At 39.2% G+C, this 26,917-nt stretch overlaps 1 protein-coding gene across 1 annotated transcript; it reads left to right on the top strand.

Moving 5' to 3' along the window:
* Positions 1-518: 518 nt before the first annotated feature.
* Positions 519-26,917, top strand: LOC126719607 (uncharacterized). The gene is made up of 5 exons (XM_050422140.1): positions 519-923; positions 23,823-24,405; positions 25,034-25,332; positions 25,729-25,897; positions 26,445-26,917. The coding sequence occupies exons 1-5, from the start codon at positions 519-521 to the stop codon at positions 26,915-26,917; spliced, it is 1,929 nt and encodes a 642-aa protein (XP_050278097.1).

Below are 26,917 nucleotides of genomic sequence, written 5' to 3' on the forward strand. Positions count from 1 at the left end.
GATTTTAATTAACTCAATTGATAAAAAAAAATTGTCGTTAAATAAATTTTTGGGATTCGAATCACATGTACATAAAAAACTGATTAGTATTTTAATCTAATAATAAGAGCAATGATATAGAATGAACACCAAATACTAAAATTCTATCATATTTATTATAAAAAAAAAAGAAAAAGAAAAAGGAAAGATATGGTAAATAAACCCAAATAAAACGAATGTCAAAATTCTGACAAAACAGAGAACAGTACATAAGTGTACAATGCCAGTTTGGAGACCATCATACCGAACTACAATACAAAAGAAAAGATGCTTCAGAGATATACCATTATGTTCCATAATAATCTTTCTACATGTCAATCGGAAGAAGCGACCACTTGGCCATGGCTAGCTCCCATATAAGAAGCCCTCTCCACTTAATATACGCTTAATTTTCTCCATATATTCCAACATATATACCACCTTTAAAAAAAAAAAAAAAAAACTATTAATCTCGCTAAGATACAACAACAAACATGAAAATGGGAATGGAAGCTGATATGAGTATAGCATATGGGTACAAGACAAAGCAACCTTCATCACTCTTGAGCTCCATTTTCATGTCCACAGCTAACGCAGCAGCAAAGACGCTGGTTTCTGTGTCAAAAACCCAACAGACGGAGAAGTGGAAGGCCATGGATCATATGCGGTTCATGGTCATGCTAATCACTTGGCTCACTCTCTGGGTTCTTAGGGTTTTAATGGATTACTTGCCTTCCTCATCAATACCCTATTCTCCCCAATATCTCCTTGGATTCGTTGGATCATTGGCCTTACCAGGACCCTCATCATCATCATCTTCTTCTTCTTTTCCTTCGCTGGATTTGGTTGTTCATGAAGGACTTGATGGACCCTCAGTTCAAGCCCTTGGTAGAGCACTTTCACAAGTAAGCCTAGCCTATCTAGTTACTACTTGTTATTATTAATAATTTTTTTTTTCTTTTCGACCACATGTTCCTAAAGTAATTTGATTATTTGATAGTCGGCTGATTCTAAATATTAATTTTTTTTTTCCTAATTGATAAAATTATTTTCCTTATAAAACATAAAATAAAATAAAAACCATTAATATATATATATATATATATAATTGTCGGTCCTTAAAAAGAAACCCAAAATAATAATTTAAGTGAATGACAAAAGAATCTTAAATCAAGAGGTGTGCGTTGCACTGCTTATATGCGCCCATTTATAGGCAATATTCCAGATGGCAGTTTTTGGCGGATTAGGGAACAAGTGGCCTACATGCAAATTGCAATGCAACGTTAACGTGCCACGCAAAAATCTGACAGAATCCGACACAAGCAAGCGAAATCTTTCTAACATTGGATAAGTCCATTGCATTGCATTGCTAGATCTACGTTTTGGTTTTGGTTTTCTAAACGTAACAAATAAATCCATCACTCCTTTCAAATCGTTACTTTCTTTCTTATCAGAAATTATATTAAGAGTCTTGGTGTTTTACCTCCCTCCTAACACATTCTCACTCTATTTTTCTCATTGGGTTAAGCCCTTTTATCACAGCTACCGACAACCATCACCGACGGCGGTGGATCCTAAACTGAAGCACTGGTCTCTCTCTCTCTCTTTTCTAGATCGGTCTCCCTCTCTATCTATCTCACACACACTTTTCAATCTAGTGCTAAAGAGAAACTAATGACAGGGATTCAAGAATTGGAGGATGTGGTTCTTTAGTTGCATGTGCGTCAGTAGTGGTTGTGCATGGGTAACTGTGGTGAGAGATTGGTGGAAGAAAACCACCATTGGAGATAATGGCGGCGTTAACTGATGGTAGGCAGAGCTAGGACTGAGTGACTCTGGCGGGTTTGAGATTCAGTGGGGGAAGGAAGGACCCAGGACTGATTCGAAAAGGTTTGTAAAATTGGGATTTTTTTTGAGTTGTCTGTCTTTCCTGGTGCATTGAGTTTAGTAAAAGCATTAGTATTTTGGAGAGCAAAAAAAGTCTATATTTTGTATTCTCAAAACTGAGATAAAAACGCCAAGAGACCCAAGAACTTTGGTGTAGTTACACCCTCTCAACTTTTCTTTTAATCAATTTACTCCCTAAACTTCACATATGTGCGTTAGTCTGCTGTTAAATCTGCCACCCATCACCAGACTTCATTGTCCCACCGCCGCTCGTCTTTTCCGCTGCTGATCTGGCCATCCTTGGCTTTCTCCGCCATTCGTGGCTTTTGACAGCAACAACACCCATGTATGCCTATTGAACTTAATTCCTTGAAAGAAATCTACAACTGATCTGTGCCCCCTTACCCTTACCCTTGGTTTAATAGAAGGTGGGTAGCCATCTATAAACCTCGTACTTCCCATACACACACTTTTCACTTCTTTTTCTTTTTTTAACTTTAACAATCTGTTTCTAGTTTTTTTTTTTTAAATAAATTAATTTCTTGGTTAAAAATTTGTTTTATTGTTTATCTTGGTAATTGGTACTGGTTAGTCATCAAGATGAAGAATTGCTGATCATAAAAGGTAGAATATAAACTGAAGCTCAATCCGTGCACATGTTCATCTATTAAACTTCCTTAATTGAAAAATAACAAGCCAAATCTGTGCACATGTTACCAGCGTTGTTGCGTACAAACAACCAAGAACGGCTGCTGGAGCACGATGTCCGGCGATGCCATGGCCTGTCTCTCCCTCAGTCCTCTTAGCTTCTGTTTGTATCAGTGTTTGGCTTGTTATAATATAATTGAACGTGAGGTAACGTGAGCTCACTTTAAACAGCAGATTCAACAGCACTAACGGATGTATTAATTTGACACATGTCAAGTTTAGGGAGTAAATTGGCTAGAAGAAAAGTTGAGCGATGTAATAGCCGCTGCATCAAAGTTCAGGTGGGTCTCATGACATTTTTCCTCAAAACTTTTTTTTTCTTTTTTTTTTTTGGGTAAAAGGAAACTTGAATTAACGACAAAGAACTTGGGGGGGGGGGGGGGGGGGATCAGATTTGGATCTGATATGATACGCTCCAGTTCTGTCAGAGCTCAACATGCCCAATAAATCCACAGGCAGATCATGATGCAAAACAAAACAACTATCCTGATGAGTTCCTAACCGAGCCAAGAAGTCAGCACATGAATTTGCTTCACGAAAACAGTGGCTGATCCGAACTTGGCCTATCTGTGACACCAAATTCCTACAGTCATCAAGGAGAGGCATTGCACAAAAATCAGCACTAGATGAATTTGAAAGGAGTTGCACAACTGCTTTAGCATCAAGCTGGACATCCACGACAGTCAAATGTAAGTCAATACAGAGAGTTAAACCATCCCTAAGCTCCCAAAGTTCTGCCATAAAGCTTTCGTCACAGCCAATACTCCTAGAGAAACCACCTAGCCACTCTCCATGCTCATTTCTGATAAGGCCGCCACACCCAGCTCGGCCTGGGTTCCCTACAGCTGCACCATCGGTATTTAGGCATGCCCACCCAACTTGAGGTCTTTCCCACCTCACTTGCACCACCCTCTTGCTGCCTGACTTCTTGTTGTTCAAACCACAGTGCTGAAACTCCTAGGAACGGAAAAGCGCATCCTTTTGGACATTTGGTTGAGCATGCAGGTTCCTGAAAATTGTTGCATTTCGATGCTTCCACAGCAGCCAAATGTTAAACAGGAAGATGATTCTCCAAGGGGGTTGCTCTCCTAACCTGCAAGTATTGTTCTTACAGTTGTATTCCAGCCATTGACCCAAGTTTCCCTCATAGAAATTGCTATTTTGCCTTACTCCTAACATTTCCCAAATCTGTTTCGAGGTCCCACAATCTCGAAGTCTATGGAGAATTGTTTCTGGCTCTTTATGACATAAGGGGCAGATATCATCATTACTGTAAGGTTGAATTTAATCAACCATTTTATTGGCTTTATTCTGTGCCAAATTTGCTTGTATTTCAGCATTTAGTAACCCTGTATTTAGGTGGGTTTGTTGTAAGGGTAGTGAGTGAGATAGAGTGAAGTTTGCTCAAGAGTGTGCAAGAAAACAGAGACTCGCGGCTTGGCCTTGCGGGTGACTCGCGACTGCAAGCCGCCAGACGCAGCACACGTGCCAAGCATGCCAAAAGGTGAACAGTCATGCTAGCTGGAGCACTACAGGACAAAACAGGACAACTGGCCATACAGTTATCTCGCGACTGGATCTCGCGACTCAGTCAAGTCGCGAGGTCAAGCCGCGAGCCACCCCCGTTTTGTAAATCCTGACGTTTCACATTCCTCTCTCACTCCAGTATAAATACCCCTTTTACCCACAAATGTAAGAGAGCTTCCAGAGAGAATTTTGAGAGAGAAACCCTAAAGAAAAACAAGATTGATTCACCCATAATCTATACATTAGAGTCTCTTCAAATTTCTCAACTCTCTTCCTCTCCATTGTCAAATCCTTGAGAGGTATTTTACCAAACCTTGTTCTCACCATATTCATCACTGTGAGAAGGCTGTTTGGATTTCTGGAAAGCAGTTAGGAAGGAACCAATCTACATTGGTTGATGCTACGGTCTAGTAGCGGAATCCGGGAAGCTAGAAAAGAAAAAGGTTCGGCGCAACCTTGTTGGAGTAAGAAGCTTGGAGGGCTTAGATGCACTGAGTAGATTAGGCTTGGAGGGTCTTTTGCTGTCCATGTATCCCAACTACATTTTCTAGTGGATTGTTTACCGCTTGGAGGGCGGCGGAGAGGTTTTACGCCGAGAGCTTCGATTTCCTCTTCGATAACACATCGCGTGTTGTCTTTGTGTTTGCATCTTCCTTTCCTTTTATCTTTGCCTTTTTATTATCTGCTGTGGGTTGTGATTTTAATTTGGCTTAGATAGTTTTTTCAATTCCATATTATAGCTTATGTTAATTTTCCGCACACTAGTTGTTTGACATAATGCTTGAATTGGTTAAGTTGTAATTTGGGGGTCTAAACGTTCAAGAGTGTTTATACACATATTTGAACTTTCAATTACTAATGCACCGTTTGACTAGGCACTCTCCCACTCCAATAGCATTATGTAAACATTGCCACATAAAGGTTTTAACCTGTGGGATGGTGTCCAATTTCTAAACCCACATCCCATTAAAGGGGCCAACATCCAGTTCACTCCCCATTGCTAATGCATAGGCATGATTAAGATCAAAGTTTCCCCGATTAGCTCCCGACCAAATCAGTCTATCCTCCCCCTGAATTGCTCTTACCGAATAGGGAATAAAGTTGATCTCCATAAGGGTATTGTTAGGAAGTTGAAAGGAGAGCACAGACCAATCCCAACCATGCAACCCAAAGACATCTTTAACCTTTAACGACTCATCCTCAATGGAAAGATGGCCTTGAATGAGATCTCTCAACCTTCCATTGGGCATTCAATTATCATGCCAAAGGTTCAAGCTACTGTTTCTCCCCGATATCCATCGGATTCCCTTGTTGAACACCTCACCCCCATTTTCATAGCTTTCCAAGTCCTAGAACAAGGAAGCTTATCACAATTCTTTGCATTTAGTCTTCGGTAAGAGCAATATTTGCTATTAAGGACTTTCACCCATAAGGCATCTTTCTCCATCCTAAACAGCCAATTTAACTTGGCCAAAAGGGCTTAGTTCCTACCCTTGGCTGCCTAAATCCCTAAACCCCCTTCCGCTTTAGACTTAGTGACTTTATGCCAGGCCACCCAATGAACTTTCTTTGCCTCATCCGTCGATCCCCACAAAAAGTTTCGATTGACCCTGTCAATGTTGTCAAGAAACTTCTTTGGGAGGGCCATACTTTGCATAATGTATGCGGGGATGGTAGATGTGGAAGCTTGAATGAGAACAACCCTTCCCGCCAAAGACAAGAGATTGGCTTTCCAACCAGCCAACTTTTGCTTAACTCTCTCCAACACAAAGTTGAGATCCTCATTATTGTTTCCATGGTGCTTTAAAGGAAATCCAAGGTATTTTCCTAGGTTTGGAGTTGAATGAAAACCTAGAATATCACACAAGGATTCCCTAGTATCCACATCCACATTCGGGGAGAAAAAGACTCTTGATTTGCTCTCACTAGTAGACTGCCCGAACCTAGCACAAAAACTATCAAGGACATCCCAAATAGTTGAACAATTAACAAGGTCTGCCTTGGCAAATAAGACCAAATCATCCACAAAGAATAAATGCGAGAAAGCAACTCCATTATTGGAACTTTTAACAGGAGACCAACTTTTATCTTTGCATTTCTCATCAACAAGGTAACCAAGAGCTTCCATGCAAAGGATGAACAAATATGGCGAAAGCGGATCACCTTGCCTATTTCCTCTCGAAGGAAAAATAGGCTCCATATTACCTCCATTAAACAAAATGGAAGTGGAAACTGAGGACACACAACTCATAATAAGGCTAATCAAATTTTGGGGGAGATTGGCATTCATGAGTGTTGATACCCATTTTTGCGACACATTTTCTACAAGCCCGATTCAACCAAGCCTGACTTCCTTGTGGGCTCAATTCATGTATTATATTATATTTTATTCTTTTAAGCATGGCCCAAGCCCATGCAACTTATGGGGAAATTGAGGAAGTGTGGTTTGGAAGGTATGGGTCGGTTCCTTTCGGACCTTTTGCATGAGCCCAGCCCATGCGTGCTACCAAGTGGGTAAGGGACACTGGTAGCACCTTAGGCTCATGGAGGAGGTCTTGTATCCAAAATTTCCACCCCAAAATAGCTTTTATGCTTTGTGTGACTGTGGCCCAAAGTTTCTGTCCGAACCTTTTTTTCCTTTAAAAATGGTTGGCTCTCATTGGCCAACTTCAGCTGCTAGCTCTCATCTAGTTGAGCCTCCCAATGGTCTGAAACAACTGAAAATGAGGAGCCAATGAGGGTTTAGTCAAGCATTTCCCTTAATGATGATAAAAGTAATCCTTCCTTTTATCCAAACAAAAGCAAACCTGAAAATTACTATTTGCTTAACACCTTGGGGTCCAAAGTCTTTTCTATTGACCAAAAACCAGTCACTTAGAGCACCCCAAACTCAATATAAATTCCACAATCAGATTCAAAACAAAGTAGGAGGTTTTACTTTGAGAGCAACACCCCAAGCTCAATACAAGAGTCTTTCTTCAACTAAAAAAACCATAAGCCACGTTCTAGCTAAGGAGCTGAAACTTCAGAGCAAAAAACTCATTTTGCCAGTCAACAATCTCACAATTCTGAAGCTTGGGGGTGGAAATATAGGTACAGGGGAACCTTCCCTGTCTTCCTCACGACCTCCCTTAATTTCCTCTTCTGTGTGACTGCGGGTCGAAGTTTCAGACCTGTTAAACCACATTTTCCCTATAAAGCTGAAACTTGAGAGCAAAAACCCACTGAGCCAAGAGATATTCTCACAATTCTGAACCTTAGGGGTGGAAATATGGGTACAGGGGAACCTTCCCTCTCTTCCTCACGACCTTCCTCAATTTCTTCTTCTGTGTGACTGTGGGTCGAAGTTTTAGACCTGTTATGTTTCTATACTTTTTCTACATTTCTACTGTTAGCATTTTGATTCTCTCTTGTCAAAGCACCATTAGCCTTTGTTGTTTATACATTGTGAATTTTGGGCTTGATTCTTCATAAACAAACACTTCTAAAGAACCCAAGGGGAGATTTGGGCCGTTTTCGCATTTTCGGCCCTTGTCGCAAAAACGTCCCCGACATTTTGGCGACTCCGCTGGGGAGTCAAGCAGCTGACACAAGAGAAATGGTGCCTCCAAAGGTGTGGAATCAGCAAAGAGATGGTGTTTCTTACACCAACTTGTCGTTCCAAGGGAAACCGTATGATGCTTTACCGCGCAAGAAGAGCATTGTGAAGTTGAGCTTGAAAAAGTTCTATCCATAGCTCATTGAGCTACTGGAGACGATCCAAATCGTGTGACAAAATTGCTTTAACCTCCGGAAGCCATCCAAGAAGTGAAGGATGGAGGGAGAATCAACTTTCTTATTCAAGGGCAAAATTTTCTTCCACTCATCTATATTATTTTTTTAGCTGTCTTTCTTATTGATGAATTATCCTACATCTCTTGCTTTATATAATATTTGTGAACATTTTTTTTTTTGTAGCTTGAAAATGCAAAAATGGTGAGCCACAAGTCCAACTATGAAGGGAATGACGGCTCCGACCAATAATCAACAATGCAAAGCTCTAAACATCAATTTCAAAACCAAGAACCCTAACAACAACGGCTAAAAGCTCATCCTCAACAGCTTCTCAACACATGTGTCCTTTATTGTTGAGTAGTCTTGTTGCCGAGTTAGCGTCGAGCATATGAGGGAGCCGCGGGTGATTGACTAATTTTGGCGCAACAGTAATTGCCACCGTATGCGACCCTTCGTAGCTGAATATTTTTGGCGTCACCGCTAAATGAAGTCTTCACCAAATAGCTAAAGGTCATAGCTAAATAGCCCACCGCAAGGCGCTAGATATTCCATACACCAAGCCTTGAGGTAGCGACATACCATATATCAAGTTGTATTGTTGCTGAGCCAGCGCCGAGCATATGGGGGCTGCCGCGGGTGATTAACTCATTTTAGCACAACAATAATTGCTGCTATGTGCGACCCTTCGCAGCTAAACATTTTTGGCGTCACCTCTAAATGAAGTCTTCACTAAAGAGCTAAAGACCATAGCTAAATGGCCCATCGTAAGGCGCTAGACGTTCCATGCACCAAGCCTTGAGGTTGCGACACACCATACATCAAGTCTTTAAGAGGCGACATTTCATAAGCCAAGTTTTGAAGTCATACGAGCGACATACTATCGTTTAAAGCATGCTTAAGCTAAGACTCTCGAGTACTCTCTTCGCTAATTCATTTTTTTATACATATCGTTTAAACCATTTTAATCTTTCAAATTTTTAATCAAAATATTTTTTATAAGTCATTTATGCTACTTCGCTTGGCCATGACTATCGCTTACTAATATAAATCACATTTGCACTTAGGGTGAAACGGAAACCTTCTCGGAGCAACCAACGACAAAGAAAATTTGAACTCAATTCCCTCTCACCAAAGCTGTGACACGCTCATGAACGCTAAGCTATGACGAGCTCACGCATCCAAAATCTTGGTTGATCCGCGCATGCCAAGCTATGGCATGTTCATATATCTCAAGTCATGACAAGCGCATGCATTCTAAGCCATGACAACGCCTTAATCCTTCTTAGATTTGAGATTATACACGAAGATGGAAGTTCAAACATTGCCATCATCAAGAAAATTGTTCTTGTCACTCAATCCTTGCAATTGAAATCCGCGACCAAGCCAACTAATAAGGAAGGTTTGCGCGCACCTTTGAAGAGCGTTTCACTAGAGCTCGCTCTAAACGTTGATGTCAAACAACTCAAAAATCACAAGCTAGTTGCTGGAAATCCATTCCAAAGATTTTATAGTGGAATCTTAGTATTAATGTGAAAACTCGGCATAAGTGGCATCGAGGCCAATGAAAAAAATTGTTGTGCTAGGGATGCAACAACCCTATACCGACGTCTCTAATGCTTAGCCCATCATTGTCCGAAAGTTAAAAGCCAAGCAAGAAAAGTATGGAGCCGCTGTTTACGGTACCATGTATCTTCGACAAAGAGGCTAACCGAAGCGTGGGAGAAAAACTGTGGTGTTGGGAATGAAACAACCCTATGCCAACATCTCCGACGCTTAACCTATCATTGTCCCAAAATTAGAAGCCAAGTTAGCTGAGTATGGAGACGCTGTCTGCGGCACAACAAATCTTCGACAAAGAGGAATATATTCTGCCTTCTATATGAGGAACCCCATTTTTGGAATTCAGCTTGGAGGAATATGGTGAGTACTAAGGGAGGAATAAATCCCACCAACAACTCTCGGCGATGGGATACCATTGGTTTGGCATAACCAAATTCGCTAAAGTCGCCACACTTTCGAGTGCACTCTAAGCTTATATGCACACACCATATAAGCCTTCAAGACGTGAGCACTCCATAGCCTTTTATACTCGGGGGCTTGATCTCATCGGAACGATCCATGCACCCTTGAATGAGTACATTCGGGTCTTCACCGCCACTAAATAGTTCACTAAGTGGGCAGAAGCAGTTTGAATCAAGAAAAGTGATGGGAATGGTTGTAGCCAAACTCATTAAGAAGCATATCATTTGTCGCTTTGACGTCTCGTTCATAAGCGACAACAATACATCTCGCTTATACCAATTGTCGAAGGTAAGCCCTATGAAATACTAGGAAGCCGATGAACTATCATGTTATCCAAGCATGGTGAGATCCCTACATGCGAAGGTGCAATGCCTTCAATACGGTAGGGAAAGCCAATGCTTTCTTCTAATGAGAAACCTTGCAAAGCGGCAAGAAAATCAACAAATTACTCTTATGGCAAAGCCTCTACATGCGAGGGTAAAAAAATACTCTTAATAAGGTAGGGAGAGCCAAAGCTTTCTTCTAATGAGAAACCTTGCAAAGCGGCAAGAAAATCAACAAATTACTCTTACGGCAAAGCCTCTACATGCGAGGGTAAAAAAATACTCTTAATAAGGTAGGGAAAGCCAAAGCTTTCTTCTAATGAGAAACCTTGTGAAGCACAAGAAAACCAACAAATTACTCTTACGGCAAAGCCTTTACATGCAAGGGTAAAAAATACTCTCAATAAGGTAGGGAAGGCCAAACACATACTCTTTCAATGGTAAGGCCTATCAAATGGCTTGGAAGCCAATGAGACATTTTATTATGGCGATACCCCTACTTGTGAGGGCACGACTAGCCCTCAACAAGGTAGGGAAGCCAATGCGTCCTTAAAGGAAATCCCTACTGAATGATTAGGAAGCCGGCGAGATGTCATATATTTCATGTGTGGCAAGACCCCTACTTGCGAGGATGCAAAGCCCTCAACGAAGTAGGGAAAGCCAACATTTTCTTAATGGCAAGTCTTACAAAGCGGTAGGGAAGCCAACATAATATCTTATAATTCAAGCGCGATGTTTCACTACATGTGAGGACATAACCATCCCTTGCAAATATAGGAAAGTCGATGTAACGGATCACTACCTCTTTGCCACATGGTAATTTGCTATATGCGAGGATAAAATTCTTCCTCAAGAAATTAGCAAGCCTATGCATTGTATGTGAGGACGCGATCGCCCTATGAAATGGTGACGAACAAATGCACCATGAGCTGCAATGCGCAAAAACGCAGCCCATATGTGGGGGCTTCTTGAAACTAATGAAATAGCAACCTAATACATGTCGAGAATAAGTTGACTACCAAGTGGCGAGCCAAGCTTCACTATATATAAGTTGCTGTCTGTGAAACCAAACCTGCCCGTCAAAAGAGCGCTAAAAAATGGTGCACAAACAGCGAGACGTGCGCTTAGCCAAAACCTGTTCGTAAAGACATGGCAACCAAGCAACATGTCTACTAACTTGCCATTGCAAAGGCAAAGCCATATCCACAAGCTATCCAGTTAAGCACAAGTCATCTTCAAGAGACTAAGTTCGCATAATCTATCAAAATTTTTCTATTCAATCACAAGGTGCACGTGACCTTCCCAAGCAAGATTTCCTCAACATACTCAAATGCTCATAGTCATACAAGGTTGTTTTCGCAACAAAAACATGCTCATAGCCTATCGAAGAATGGTACAAACTCATTCTCAAGGTACTAAATACAAACTATTCACATCCTTGAGGTACAAATCATTCTTTTCATTCCAAAATTCAAGATTACATGTTGAAACATCATATATGTGTTTCTTGGTACAAAACACAAAGTGTATCTATTAACCATGACAGCACAAGTTCAAAGTTTTCACGAATACAAGTAAAAGGAAGCTGCTCTATATACAAGTGGGCTGTCCACAAAGGCGAAATACAAAAGAAAGTGTCTCCAAGGTAGCAACCTCTATTACACATTACAACCAGTCCAAACTTCCGAAGCCAAAAGCTCAACACAAAACAATCGGCCTATCCTCAATCAAGTTTTTGGCGATGTTCTTTCATTCAAACAATCACCAGGCTCAACCAAAGAAGCCTTACAATCCTTTTGAGGTGAGCTAGGAGTGACGAGACTAGACAAAAGAAACTCAATTTCAACTCGGGCACTCAATTTTACAGTAACCTATGATTTCGTCTTTTAACATTGGAACTTAAGGTGACATGGCCCTGTGCACAAACGCACTATGTTCCTATATGCAGTAGCTTCAACCTCAGAAAATGATGCATTGATAATGAGATTGGCCTCGCGGATGAAAGTCCCAACGACGGCACCACAATTGCCTAAGCCAAAGTCACCCTACAAGAAACCATAGTACGATGTGCTTAATATACTATTATATGCAATCAAGAAAAGAAAATGAAGAAGATATGTGGCTTACCAACAATGGCGTAGTTTGCCAAAGTACACTTATTCTATGCAAGACGGTAATGCGGCGCACTCAACAGTCCCTATTGGAATGAAAAGGGGTTGGCAGCAAGTTTTGACTTGCCACAACAAATTTTAACTTGCCCAAGAAATTTCGGCTTCATTTTCAAACAAATGGAGCTGCTGTCTATGCAAAGTGTTTCGGCTTCACCAACTTCGGCTCCACCAATTCATGCTAATAATCAAGCTATGCAACACATGGCTTACTCTCAATGGCATTGCTGGGGGTTAAAGGCTTACTCAACCGCTATGCGCCCCTGCACTAGTAATTCAAGTTTCATTCCTACACTTTCATTTCAAGCTTGCTGAATCGAGAAGCGACTACCACTCGGTGACTATCACTCTCACTTGCGTTCATCGCAAGAATACGATATAGGGGGCTGCCAACCAATGTAGTAGCTATGTCACACCCCTACACTACATCGCCAAGTGATATTTTCGCTCCATTCTATCTCAAATAAGCTGTCCCAAGACAGCCAGTAGTATCGCTCATGGCTACGACCTCATCAAAATTAATCTTGGCAAACACGATCTCACCAAATTGGCCAACAATAAAGCTACTAAAAAATTAAATCATCCTCAATGTGTCGTTTCATCATCATCTCCTCATATGGACCCAATTCGCTCATTCAAATGTACAACAAACAATGGGGACAATTTACTTCCAACACGAAGTCAAACATAGCCGCATTGCAAACTAATTTCCATGACTATCCAAATCAATGGGAATCGACTTCGACATGAGCTTTGGCTTCAATGAGAACAATGGCTCAGCCTCATGAATCTACGCAATGAGACTATCATTCTTCCAGGAAAAGCTACTCTACAAATTTAATTGAACAATTTATTCAACACATTGCCAAATATAGCCAAGAGATCGGCAAAAACAAAATTAGCTCACTTGGGTGGGTCACATCTGATTTTATCAAGCTTACGCAAAGAACAGAATCAACATCTAGTTAGCTTATTCAGCATTTTTCTACAACAAAAGTTTGCTCCTTAGTGACTGGTTCTTTTCACATCACTGACAGAGGTCTCTCACTCTTCACCAACAAAGATCTCGTCATCTCGCTGCTACCATCTCACCGCCCTCATTCAGCAATAGCGGTGGAGGATAGAAGTTCCTCTCTAGAGAAAGAACCTTACGGGTCTTCTCTAGCCACGAAGCCTCCCAAGCTTAAATCTCTTTTCTATTCCTAAAGAGTTCAGAAAGGAAATATGTGATATTATGTAAAAGAGGACATGTCAGCGGAGAAAAAAAAAAAAAAAAAAGTAACCAAAGGATCTAAAGAAGGAAGTGGCGTGAATTTGAAAGTCACTGGAGGAGAAAAGAAGGAAGAAACAGAGACGTAGTGAAGTGTTTAAGCTATTTGAAGAGGGACCTAAGAATTTTTGGTAAAGTGTTGTTCCTAAAAAGCCAAAAGAATTCGAAGAAAAAGATGGGCATATGACGTGTCAAAGCAAGAGGCAAGTAGCGTGTTATTTCATCTAGCTTTTAAAGTGACCAGATTCACTTTTAAAGTGAAAGGAAAGAAGTAAACAGGGCATGTTATTTGCATATGAGGAAGGAAGTTAACCAAAAAAAAAAAAGAAAAAGAAAAAGAAACAAACCAAGGTGGCGTGAGATGAAAAGTTGTCTGAATCACAACTAAAGGCTAAAGAGACAACTTTGAAAAGTCAAACACCAATATATATGAAGCAATGTGAAGGAAAGAATGATGAAGTTACCAAGGTGTACATGGAAGGCAAAGCCGAGTGCCTTTTGAAATGCTCTGATTGAAGAAAGAAGTATACAATGGAATAAGTGGATGCAGACCATCTAATGGACCAAGTTAAACTACCTAGGGCCCACGGTGTTGGCCCAAGTGAAGGCTTACTTTCAACAGCCATTCTTACTCATATGGAAAGATATTAAAGGGCGACACACAAATGTCATGCCAGGTATTCCAATTCCATCTTCCAATTGGCTTACGCGGTCCCGCCACCAAAATCTATACTACCAAGTACGAGGTCAAGTAAGCAAGCGGTACAATAATGTGTCGATACATGATGAAATTTATATACATGTGAGGCATGGAAGGCAAGGACCATTTCGTGTTGGACCTATCACTTGGTTACAACTTGACTTTCTTGGACTTGTGGGCGCTATGACGCACGACATTTCTACAAACAAGCTTCATCTACGTGTACCTTCTCAACAAAAAATGAAGTGTTTGGATGGACTAATTCTCAAACTCACAACATTTACAAAGCAATGGGAAATATCAACTACTCACACCGCATGCCGCAAGCACCACGCGTGCTCGGGGGGCTAATGTTGATACCCATTTTTGCGACACATTTTCTACAAGCCCGATTCAACCAAGCCTGACTTCCTTGTGGGCTCAATTCATGTATTATATTATATTTTATTCTTTTAAGCATGGCCCAAGCCCATGCAACTTATGGGGAAATTGAGGAAGTGTGGTTTGGAAGGTATGGGTCGGTTCCTTTCGGACCTTTTGCATGAGCCCAGCCCATGCGTGCTACCAAGTGGGTAAGGGACACTGGTAGCACCTTAGGCTCATGGAGGAGGTCTTGTATCCAAAATTTCCACCCCAAAATAGCTTTTATGCTCTGTGTGACTGTGGCCCAAAGTTTCTGTCCGAACCTTTTTTTCCTTTAAAAATGGTTGGCTCTCATTGGCCAACTTCAGCTGCTAGCTCTCATCTAGTTGAGCCTCCCAATGGTCTGAAACAACTGAAAATGAGGAGCCAATGAGGGTTTAGTCAAGCATTTCCCTTAATGATGATAAAAGTAATCCTTCCTTTTATCCAAACAAAAGCAAACCTGAAAATTACTACTTGCTTAACACCTTGGGGTCCAAAGTCTTTTCTATTGACCAAAAACCAGTCACTTAGAGCACCCCAAACTCAATATAAATTCCACAATCAGATTCAAAACAAAGTAGGAGGTTTTACTTTGAGAGCAACACCCCAAGCTCAATACAAGAGTCTTTCTTCAACTAAAAAAACCATAAGCCACGTTCTAGCTAAGGAGCTGAAACTTCAGAGCAAAAAACTCATTTTGCCAGTCAACAATCTCACAATTCTGAAGCTTGGGGGTGGAAATATAGGTACAGGGGAACCTTCCCTGTCTTCCTCACGACCTCCCTTAATTTCCTCTTCTGTGTGACTGCGGGTCGAAGTTTCAGACCTGTTAAACCACATTTTCCCTATAAAGCTGAAACTTGAGAGCAAAAACCCACTGAGCCAAGAGATATTCTCACAATTCTGAACCTTAGGGGTGGAAACATGGGTACAGGGGAACCTTCCCTCTCTTCCTCACGACCTTCCTCAATTTCTTCTTCTGTGTGACTGTGGGTCGAAGTTTTAGACCTGTTATGTTTCTATGCTTTTTCTACATTTCTACTGTTAGCATTTTGATTCTCTCTTGTCAAAGCACCATTAGCCTTTGTTGTTTATACATTGTGAATTTTGGGCTTGATTCTTCATAAACAAACACTTCTAAAGAACCCAAGGGGAGATTTGGGCCGTTTTCGCATTTTCGGCCCTTGTCGCAAAAACGTCCCCGACAATGAGCACTTCTCTAATGAAACTCCACTCAATTTTATCAGAAGCCTTTTTGAGGTCCACTTTGATAGCCATATAGTCCACTCTACCTTTCTTATTACTTATAGTATGGATAATCTCTTGCACCACAGTGGCGTTATCAACACTTCTCCTACCCGGCATAAAGGTAGATTGAAGGGGGGAAACAAGTTTATCAAGATATGGTCTAATCCTTGCTACAAGGATCTTAGTGACAATCTTGTACACTGTATTGCATAAACTGATTGGGCGATAATTTCCCAAGCTTTCAGGACCCGCCTTCTTCGGAATCAAAACCACATTTGTTCTATTAAAATATTCAGGTATTTTACAATTTGTAAACGCTTTCCACACTTCCTCCTTTACCGAATCCCCCACAATGAGTCAAAATCTTTGAAAGAAACCTGCATGAAGGCCATTAAGACCTGGAGCTTTAAAAGCTTTCAGAGCCCAAAGACCATCTTTAATTTCAGCATCCGTAACCATACCACCCAAGCTGGATCTCTCTTCATCAGAAAGGTTGTCCAGCCACCAGGGAGGCCGCATGGGGTTGAGAGTAGCAAGGTCAAGACTAGCTATGAATAACCTCTCAAACCCCCTTCTAATGTGGTTCATAGCCCCATTTTCACTTAGAATCCACTCTCCCATGTCATTCTTAATACAAGTGATTTTGTTACGCCTTCTCCTAACAATAGTGGACATATGGTGAAAGGTCATATTACGATCACCCTTAATCAGCTGGTTAATACAAGATTTCTGCACCCACAACTCCTCCTCTTGGTTTAAAAGGGTATTAAGCTCTTTGTGCAACACTTTCTCCAATTCAAGCAAGGAATGCGACGGGTGATTAGCTATTGCTTTTTGGATGCCATTGAAATAAGCCATATCTCTTTTCTTTTTCCTGAAAATATTGCCAAAATGATTCTTGTTCCAATCCGTAGCTTTCCTAGAGAAAATCTCAACGGATTCCTGAAGGGATCTAGCCCTACCCCAAGCCTCCCTAACAAATCCCAAAAAAGATAAATCCAATAGCTAGAAATTTTGGAATTTAAAAGGCCTAGGCAGAAACACCCTATTGGATGGATTGGTCTCAAGAAGTATCGGGCAATGATCCGACACACATCTAGTGAGGTGAGTAACTCTAGTATCCGAGTGCAAGGCATACCAGCTAGGATTAGTAAAGAAACGGCCAATCCTTTCTTGAACAAGTGCAGAAAAATTCCTTTTATTCGTCCAGGCAAAACGAGGCCCAACAAAACCCATATCAACCATAGAACAATGATCAAGGCATTCTTTAAAAAGAAGAGACCTACTAGAACTAATGATCCTTCCCCTATATTTATCTCCTTCCAAAATGACCTCATTAAAATCTCTAGCAATAACCCAAGGTTTATCATGAAGGTTGGCAGCATTTTTTAAATTATTCCACAAAACACATCTCTCATGGAATCTAGGACTAGCATACACAGTAGTACAAATAAATTCAAAATTAGAGGGAAATACCTTAACCATAACATGGATTTCTTGCTCCGACAAAGCCAAATGGGTGACCTAAACTCTGTCTGAATTCTACAAAAGCCACAGAACACCAACAAACCCAATAATGTCCGTGTGAATGGCCCCATCAAAAGGAAGTCTGTCAGTGATATCCTTAACTTGCTCACCCCCAATACGGGTCTCCATAATGATCATAATGGCTGGATCATGATTATGCACCAGTTCCCTAACATGACTCTGAAAAGAGGGCTTTGATGCCCCCTGCAATTCCACACAATAATATTCATGACTAAACAATGGATGGAGTTTGGGCACTCATCAATTGGAGGTAGGAATTTTGCTTCCTCCATCAGATTCCATCTAGTCATCCTTACAATTACTTTCGTCTGGCCTCTGTCCGGCATCCGGCTCGCAGCCAACTCTTCCATCTCTGCTGTGCCGACTAAGATTATCCACCATGGGTATTCCAACTGTCCCCAATCCAACTCTGTCGATGGCAGGAATCCCATGACTGTGCTCAGTGGACATAGACGCATCCACGCTTTGAACCGACCCATGGGTAAGCTCAGTGGATAAGTTCAGCTTTTCTACCCAATCGGTATCTCCACAACTGACCCGTCCACGATGATCACCCACTTTGTTGTTTGGCTTTGCTCCGAGTTTGAACTCACCATTCAGCTCGGTTCGAATTTTAGAGATGCTTGTAGACCAATCAGAGGGAGTGGAGAAGCTTGTTTTTTCCAAAGTGGTAACATTAGGAGTTGCTTTATCTGATGTGGCAGAGGTAGAAGCTAATAAAATTGCCCTATTACACGCTATCTCCTTTTTGCCCTTGACAGAACAAGTTTTGGACTTGAGATTGTTCAAATCTTTGCTAGCTCAGCCCACACTCTCTACATTCTTTTGAGTTGACCCCGTAGATACTAACCAACATGAGAATGTTGGTGACTGATCAACCAGAGGGGAAAAACTCAAGGTTGGGCTTGTAAACATATCAGGTTGGACTTTCCTTTTCCTATACGATTCTTTAGCTTTACTTGGCCCGGCCCAAACCTTTTTAACTCCAAAATTCTCTAACGGCTCAATAAACTTATCTTGATGTTGAGACTTTCCATTCCCAGGCAACAAGTTCGGACTATTTCGCTTAGCTCCTTTATGGTCGTTCCTTTTACGTGAAACCACCATCCAAGGACCAAAGGAGGCTTCAGAGTCTACTTTGTCCAAAGCACTTTGATCCTCGATCTAAACCTCTGTCCACGCCTCAAACGTAGCTGGCATTTGACCCGTAACTTCAGCGTCGTTTAGTGCCTTGGAATCTTTCAGAGGTGGAGACGAAGGCTTGATGGTATACTGGCATGTCTCTTTCCGGTGGCCAAGCCGACCGCAGGAGAAGCATAACTTACTTGCTCCTTCGTAAGAGACCGGTTGGTTACGTTGCCTGATGTGGATCAAGGTGATAAGCGGTTTACTAACATCAACCTGTACACAAATATGAGCATACCGATCCCTCGCCTTCGTTGCACTGTGCGTATCCACACGAAGCACTGTACCCAACGCTCGCCCTACCTGTCAGAGGACTTCTGCCTCATAGTATTTGATGGGTAACTCATAGAGTTTTACCCAGACTGCTACCGAGGGAACCTATGCTTCAAAAGGCTTAAAATTAGCTTCCCACTTCTATATCGACAAAAAGTGTTCACCTATAAACCATGGGCCTTATTTAAGGACCAACTCAAGGTCCTCCATAAGCAAAAAGAAGTCCCTTCCAAGATCAACCATATCGATCCTCCCTGCTGGCTTCCAAAGTCCCATAAGTTTTGCATGTAGGAAGTTAAACCCCACTGTTTTGCCAAAAACCTTCACAATAAGAGCTTTTGTCCAGGGAGCTCTAATGCATTGCTTTATTTCTCTGGATAGCCTTATCACAACCATGCCCTCATAGATGTCCTCTGTTTCCTCATCCGAGTCCGATTCAGCATCCATGTGGTCCGAAAAATCGAAAGCTTGGGAGTAAGCTCTTGGAATATCCCCCACGAGCTTGTCTCTAAAAGAAAGCTTGCTTGATGAGCTGATTCCTCCAGGATGGATATTCCTTTTAGCAAGATCTCCATTATGCGAGTCTTTAACTTTCTTGGTGCTACGAGCAAGCTCATTTTCTTCTTCGAGAGAAAGAGAGCGCGAACAGAGGACATTCTTTACACCCTCTAAACCAAGGCTCTTGGTATTGGGTGGTGTAAAACCACAGTTGCTATTTTAACAACTCCCACCTGCTCAAATTTAGCTTTACCTAGGTGTGGGTTGCTAAAAATTTTAGCAACAATGAATACTAAGTTTGTATATATACAACCTACTATTCATGGTTGCTAAACATAAACATAAAAGTAAGTATAAAAGTACCCAAAAAAAAAAAATGAAAGAGAGAGGTGGTTGAGAAAAGAGAGAGTGAGCTGATAGGGTAGTTTATATTATTTTAATAAGTTGTATGTAAAAATAAAAATTTGGATATTGAGTGAATTGTAAAATGAGATGATAGAATAGAGAAAGTAAATTTTGAGGAAAATGAGCTTTGATTTCTTAGGAACTATGACTGATATTGCGTAATAAGGCAAGGTGGCAATCTCAAGTCCAAGTCTTAGGAACATATATGTTCAAAACTTGGATATCAGTCATACATATATGTAACCTCTATAGCAAGGTGGCAAATTAGTTTAAGAATTCAAACTTGAATGAAGTGGGTTTTAGGTGTCTTGGGTTGTAAAAAAGCAACTGGGGGTGTTTACACCCCAATGCTAGTGCTTATTGTACCTGGTTACTAAAAGCTAAATATAATACTAAAGGCTAGATATTATCTATTATCTATCTATAAAATCATAATAACTCCTCTTTTGTATTATAAATTTGAAGCTTTGGAAACTTAAAATTTAAAACATTTTATAGACCACATGGTTATTCACATCTAATCCTCAAGTTACGTTGTAAACGTGTGATGTATAAGGATGCAATATAAACAAATGGTGAATTTACTATTTGTCTAAAAACATATGCAATAAAAGTTTAGTTTATTAAATGATATAACATAGACAGAAATCACACCAAATATAACCAATTGCACTGCCAAAAATGTGATGATTAAGTATACGTAAATATATATATATATATATATATTATCTATAATTTAAAAATTTTATATAAAAAGCACTATATTTCTAGAAACACAAAGCAATATGCAAATTAAATACTTCCTTTTTTTTTTGATAACCACAAATTAAATACTTCCTAGCCCAGTATGATTGCCACAAAAGTATATTGGTTAGACTTGATTAACTTTTGTCAAAATTGACAAAAAAAATTTGATATCTTTAACTTATTTTTAATCAACTATCATGTAGGAATTTGATCGAACAGTTAAGAGTATATTTCTTAAAAATTGTAAACTATAGCCTTTTAGAGAGCTAAAGTCATCCAATATGGAAACCATTAACCAATTTTGCTTTCAATTTAGATATATACTTTATTAAAATTATTTATAGATGTCGATTAATTTTTATTGGGAGTTAGGGAGAACATGAGACAAACCAACTATTTTGATTGTTCTTATGCATAAAATTTGGAGAGGGAAGCATATGAATAACAGAATAAGCATATATATTAAATATTTTTATATAATATATATATATATATATATATTTGGGGGTTCTTGGCCCACAAGTCTTAATGTGGCACCACCATTGGGTGTGATTTGAATTTGAATCATATGCATATATTGTTGCAAAGCCACATTATCTGGGGGACATGTCCTCTGATGTAGGAGCAGTGTTAAATTTATATGGTGGCTATGTGGCGACATGTGTCATTTGTTTATTTAAATATCTTTTATTTATCATTATCATATGTTTATTCAAATATCTTTTATTTATCATTATTATTTAGGAGATGTAATTATTAAAATCTACTTATATATGTACAGAGATGTAAGATTGCCTATTATTTTTTTAATCTAAAAATAGAAATTATATTCTAATCTAATCTAAGTGTATATGTATGTGAAACTTCTTTGAATACCTAAACTCCAGCCCTTGCACCCTCCCCAAAAAAAAAAAATTTTTAAAAGAAAAAGAAAAAAAGATTAGGAAGTTATACTTTGTGATGGAAGTTGTCAAGCATTTATTGTAAGTATCTATTAAATTTTCAAGCATTGTATATTGTCTATAAATATCATGAAAAATGAGGAAGACAATAGATATTGTTTGATTCAAAAAATTATTTGCCAATATACATTACTTTGGAGTTGACTGATTCCTCTTATCAATCAAGTACAAGTATGTTGTTTGGTCATGCTGAGTGATATCAATGATTAGTAGCATTGGGTGGCATCTATTAGCTTTGGTTGAGTGGCACACCAAGACATTCTTCTTCTCTTGATTTAATCTTCTAATTTAATCATCATAGTAGGTCTCAATTTGCATCAAATTATTACCATAGCTAGTTTACTAATTATAATGTCAATGTTCTCTTTATAACTTCTTAAATTCCAGAAAGGTTCATTCATCTTCCTCTTCAATTCTATATTTTTCCCATGGCATTATATGGGCAACTCATATACTTGGAAAATTCTGTCTTTACAAAATTTTGTAGAGTCAGATATTCATTATTTACTATGTAAAGGTCAATCTATCAACAAAATTAAGAATTTTTTTCTTTTTGTTCAAAAAGACTATAAGACAACGAAGGAACATTGATATTGTTAATGTACAATCATAACTTGCTAAGTTAGGGCAATCTAATAAAACCCTAAATCAGATGATGGATAATATCCTTAATTGGCATAGCCATTGGAGATAAACTAAAATTTTTTGCAAAGAAAACTATTTTAGAAATGATTGTTCAAGTACTTTTTTTTTTAGAGAAACAATTGTTCAAGAACTTCAAGTCTTGTTATTATTGCAATATTGGTTTATGGATTATTTTGCTTCAAGCACCTTTGATAATGGTGAACAGAGTTTTAGAGAAGACATTGCTGTAGATTGGAATTCTCGAGCAATCTATGATTGCTGCCCTAATTAAGATCATCAATAAACAAATTGTGGAAGATGAAGATAATTAAAGTTATATTTGGACAAGATGAGCTAATGACCCATTCAAATGATGAGATTTTCTTTGTTCAAGTACAAAAAGCAATTGTTCAACGATAATAGCCATAGAATGGCTGGGGCTGAGACATTATCTCTTGAGTTTCCAAATGTGGAACAAAATTCACTTTTTTCATTTTTTTTTTTTTTGGAGTCAAACACATTTTTATCGAGATTTCTTAATTTGGTGTTGGTTTTGTTCCATCAACAGAGATTAACACCTTTGTCTTGAAGGGACAATAGATTTTATAAAAGAAGTTTATTCAAATGAGTTCATTACTTACAAAGACGAAACCTCGACAATTGTGGGATGAAAAAAATATAGGATCCATGGATGAATGTGTTCATTTAATATTTGTAGGATTGGCTTCTTGTACTACACTATGGAAAAGCTAGTTACGAATTAGAATTTGTTTAGCACGGTTTATCATGAGGAAGAAAATAATAATAAATTCATCTTATATTGTTGAAAATAATGGGATGGAATGATTGGTTAGACATCAAAAGGATGACTTCAAATCAAGGTTAGACCTCATAATAAATTCAAGAACATAGTGATAGCTTATGTGGTAGTGATGTGGGTGGCATGCATAATTTATTTATGTCTCCAAGTATTGCCTAAAGGAATAGCTACTATGGGAGATTTATTATGAGGATGATATATAGTGCTTGAAATAAAAACGGGACTTTAAAGAAATAATAATAATAATAATAATAATAATATTTGTTAGTATTTTGAATACAGGAGATTTTTTTTTGGGGGGGGGGGGGGGGGGGGGGGTGGGGGGGGAGGGGGGGGGGGTGAAGAAACATTAAAATTTCTAAGAATTTTACTATGGAGGAGATAATAATTGGTAAATTTTATTTAATGAAAATTGGTGGTTGATCATAATTTTGATGGGAGATGCTAATTTTTGTTCGTTTTTTGTATATGTTTATTGAAGTAGCTAGTCAATTAATTAGTTTACTCATTAGAGTTTAAAATTTTGATAACATCTCTATTTAATCTGTTCTGTTGTGTGTTTATCAAAGTCAAATAATTTTGCGTACAATATTTTATACATTATAAACTATTCTAGTATTAAAAAATTACAATTTGTATATTTTTATTTTCAGTCATAAACTAAATTTTTTTATGATGTTCTCAGTTTTTGTGTTTGTTGTATGGTGTAGATCCTTGCACTACTGAACGAGATCCCAGCCACGTCGAGGAAATACCAATTTACGATGGCAATGGCTGATAGGATAATGGAAGAGAATGCTAGATTTGGTCACATGGAGCTTCTCCAGATCAATCGGATGACTCTAGCTTCAGCGTTTGCACATACCTCAAATCTTCTATGTGAAACTCTCAAACGCACGGTAACAGACTATGATCATCATGATAACAACAATGGCACATGGAGCACAAGCTTAATCCGAATGCTTCCGATGTGTTCTTACTTGTCTTCCTATATGAAAGGACTTGGTGTTTGCGTAAATGCTATAAGGTCTATGGTAGCAAAAGTTGGGACATGTCATGAGTTACAAAAGAAGGGGCAACTGGGGGGAATAGGCCGTGAGACTGATCAGGGTGAAGTGGAGGAGGTGATGGCAGAGAAACTAGCTCAGGAGTTGTTGTGGATAACAACCAAGGTTAAGGATTATGGGACTGTGGATGATGCTTTGGTGCAATGGAGCTTTGCCTCTGATCTAGCATCTCTCTCCCTCACAACTATTAATGTTAGGGTCCAGGGCTTCATTGTCAAGATCTCAGGTTATCTCTCTCTTTCTCTCTCTCTCTTATTTCCACTCACTTCCCTTACTCCTCTTCTTCACTTTTATGCAAATAAAAATTAGAACATAACTAAATTATGTGCACAGCTACTAAACTATATATATATATATATATATACACACACACACAACACAGCATTACGACAAATCCCATTTGACTGTATATACTGTAACCAAATATGAATATCCACTTTATATATAGAACTATTAATTTCTATTTTCCTCAGCTTAAAGTCCGCTTTTTATTGTAGATAAGGCCACATATGAGGTGAGATTTAGCTTATAGACAAAGTGAACAAAGGAACTCCAATGATAGCTAGTCCAGTGGTAACAATACTCTTAATTTGTATTTCCTAATTTCTGCGATTCAAAACCACCTCCTATATGTTCATCAAAAAAAAAAAAAAAAAAACAACAACAACCCACCTCCTATCATCCCCTCTATTTATTTATAAAAATAAAATAAAAACTCATAATGTTTGATCTTATAGAAATAAAATGTTATTTATTATTTATTTTTTAAACGTTTGACGTCCGTGGGAAAATATAGAAATTCTTAACTTAGTTAATATATTCATTAATCTTCTCTCTCTCTCTCTCTCTTGTAGCCATATTATTTCGAGATCTCATTGGAGAAGACTTGAAAATTTCAAGGCAAGTGAAGTTCAGATTGCTATTGTTTTGGCTACCATTATTTTGCCATGCAAGCAACGGGTTGACATATCCCGTGTTGACAAGGTTTGAAAAGATGGAAGTAGAGAGCGCAATAGATGAAGTACTCTCCAGCTTACCAGCATCGGATCAAGAAGTTATCCTCACAAATTGGCTGCAAGATTTTGCCATAGCAGCTTCAGACTGGCCGAATCTTCAATTTTCTTATGATAGATGGTGTCAAACTAGTCGTAAAGTTGTTTCCTAAATTTAATACATGCATTTTGTACTCTAGAACTTCAAATAAATAAATGCATGACTGCATGCAATCATAATATCTTAAGTTCTCTCTCTTCCATGCTTTGTAGTGAAAGTAAATACCGCCTACCACAATATTTTACTCTCTCTCTCTCTCTCTCTCTCTCTCTCTCTCTCTCTTTAATGTAATGAAAAATATAAAATAAGCTTATTTATAAATAATATGTTGTGTTTACATAGTATAACTTACATCGTGTTCTGCTTTAAATAATATGTTGTGTTTTGACCGTGTGTTTGTGACGTCTGAGTGGAATGAGCTATACCCGGAAGCTCATGTGCTGCACTTGGAGAGAGTGCACTCTGATCATTGTCTTGTTCTGTTGTGTCTTCACAGGCCGCCTTCCACTTTATTTCCCCGACTGTTTCGCTTCCAACCAATTTGGTTATCTCATATCCCTCTTTCCCGCATTTGGTTCGAGATGTTTGGACTAATGCCCCGAACCTCCAATTGGCCATTGATCAATTCAGCTCTAAAGCGAAGGTCTGGAACAAGGATCACTTTGGCAATATCTTTCTAAAGAAAAAAAATTCTTAGAGCTCCGTTAAAAGGTATTCAAGTGGCACCTGCTAGCAGGCCACACGATTTCTTGATTGAGCTGGAAAAAAGACTTATCGGTGAGTATGTGGATTTGTCCAAGATTGAGGAGGAATTCTAGGCTATGAAGTCAAGAGTTAATTTATTGGTGCAAGGAGATAGGAACACGGCTTTCTTTCATACATTTTTTTTGGTGCGAAGGAGACGGAATCGCATTGTTAGTATGAAAGATTGAATGGGTCGTGGGCTTGATGGGGATTCTAAAATTTCTAGTTTTATTCAGGAAGGTTTTGTCAAGCTCTTTACCACGAATTCAACAATCTCTTATCTGGCTAATTGGAAACCCCCTCCCCCCTTCTGGATATGTGCTCTTAAAGATGCCGACAAAAGGGGTCTTGAGTGTCCAGTCTCTGATGATGAAATTCGTGCAGCTCTCTAGTCCCTCAAACCGTATAAAGCTTAGGGTCCTGATGGCCTTCATGCAGGTTTCTTTCAATGTTTTTGGTTATTGGTAGGGGACTCAGTCAAAAAGGTAACCAGGGAGGCTTTCTCTTCTTGCAAAATTCCTGAGTTCCTTAATCAGACTCTGGTAATGCTCATTCCTAAGTGCCCCAGTTCGGAACAGCTCAGCAATTACAAACCTATTAGTTTGTGTAATATTGTGTATAAGATGATTACTAAAATCATTGTTACGCGTATTAGACCTATCCTCTCTAACTTGGTCTCTCCTCTCCAAACTACTTTTGTCCTGGGGAGAAAGGGGGTGGATACTGCCATTATTGTTCAAGAAATGATCTACACCATCTTTAGAAAAAAAGGTAGATATGAGGTTATGGCTATTAAGATTGATTTTGAAAAGGCATATAATAGATTGGAGTGGGGGTTTATCCGAGATACACTTCATCTTTTTCAGTTCCCAAACCAGCTCATATCTCTAATTGTGTCTCAACCTCCTCAGTTTCAATGCTTTTCAATGGAGGTGCCCTAA

The sequence above is a fragment of the Quercus robur genome, chromosome 3 (assembly GCF_932294415.1).
Source record: "Quercus robur chromosome 3, dhQueRobu3.1, whole genome shotgun sequence".
NCBI lineage: Eukaryota > Viridiplantae > Streptophyta > Magnoliopsida > Fagales > Fagaceae > Quercus > Quercus robur.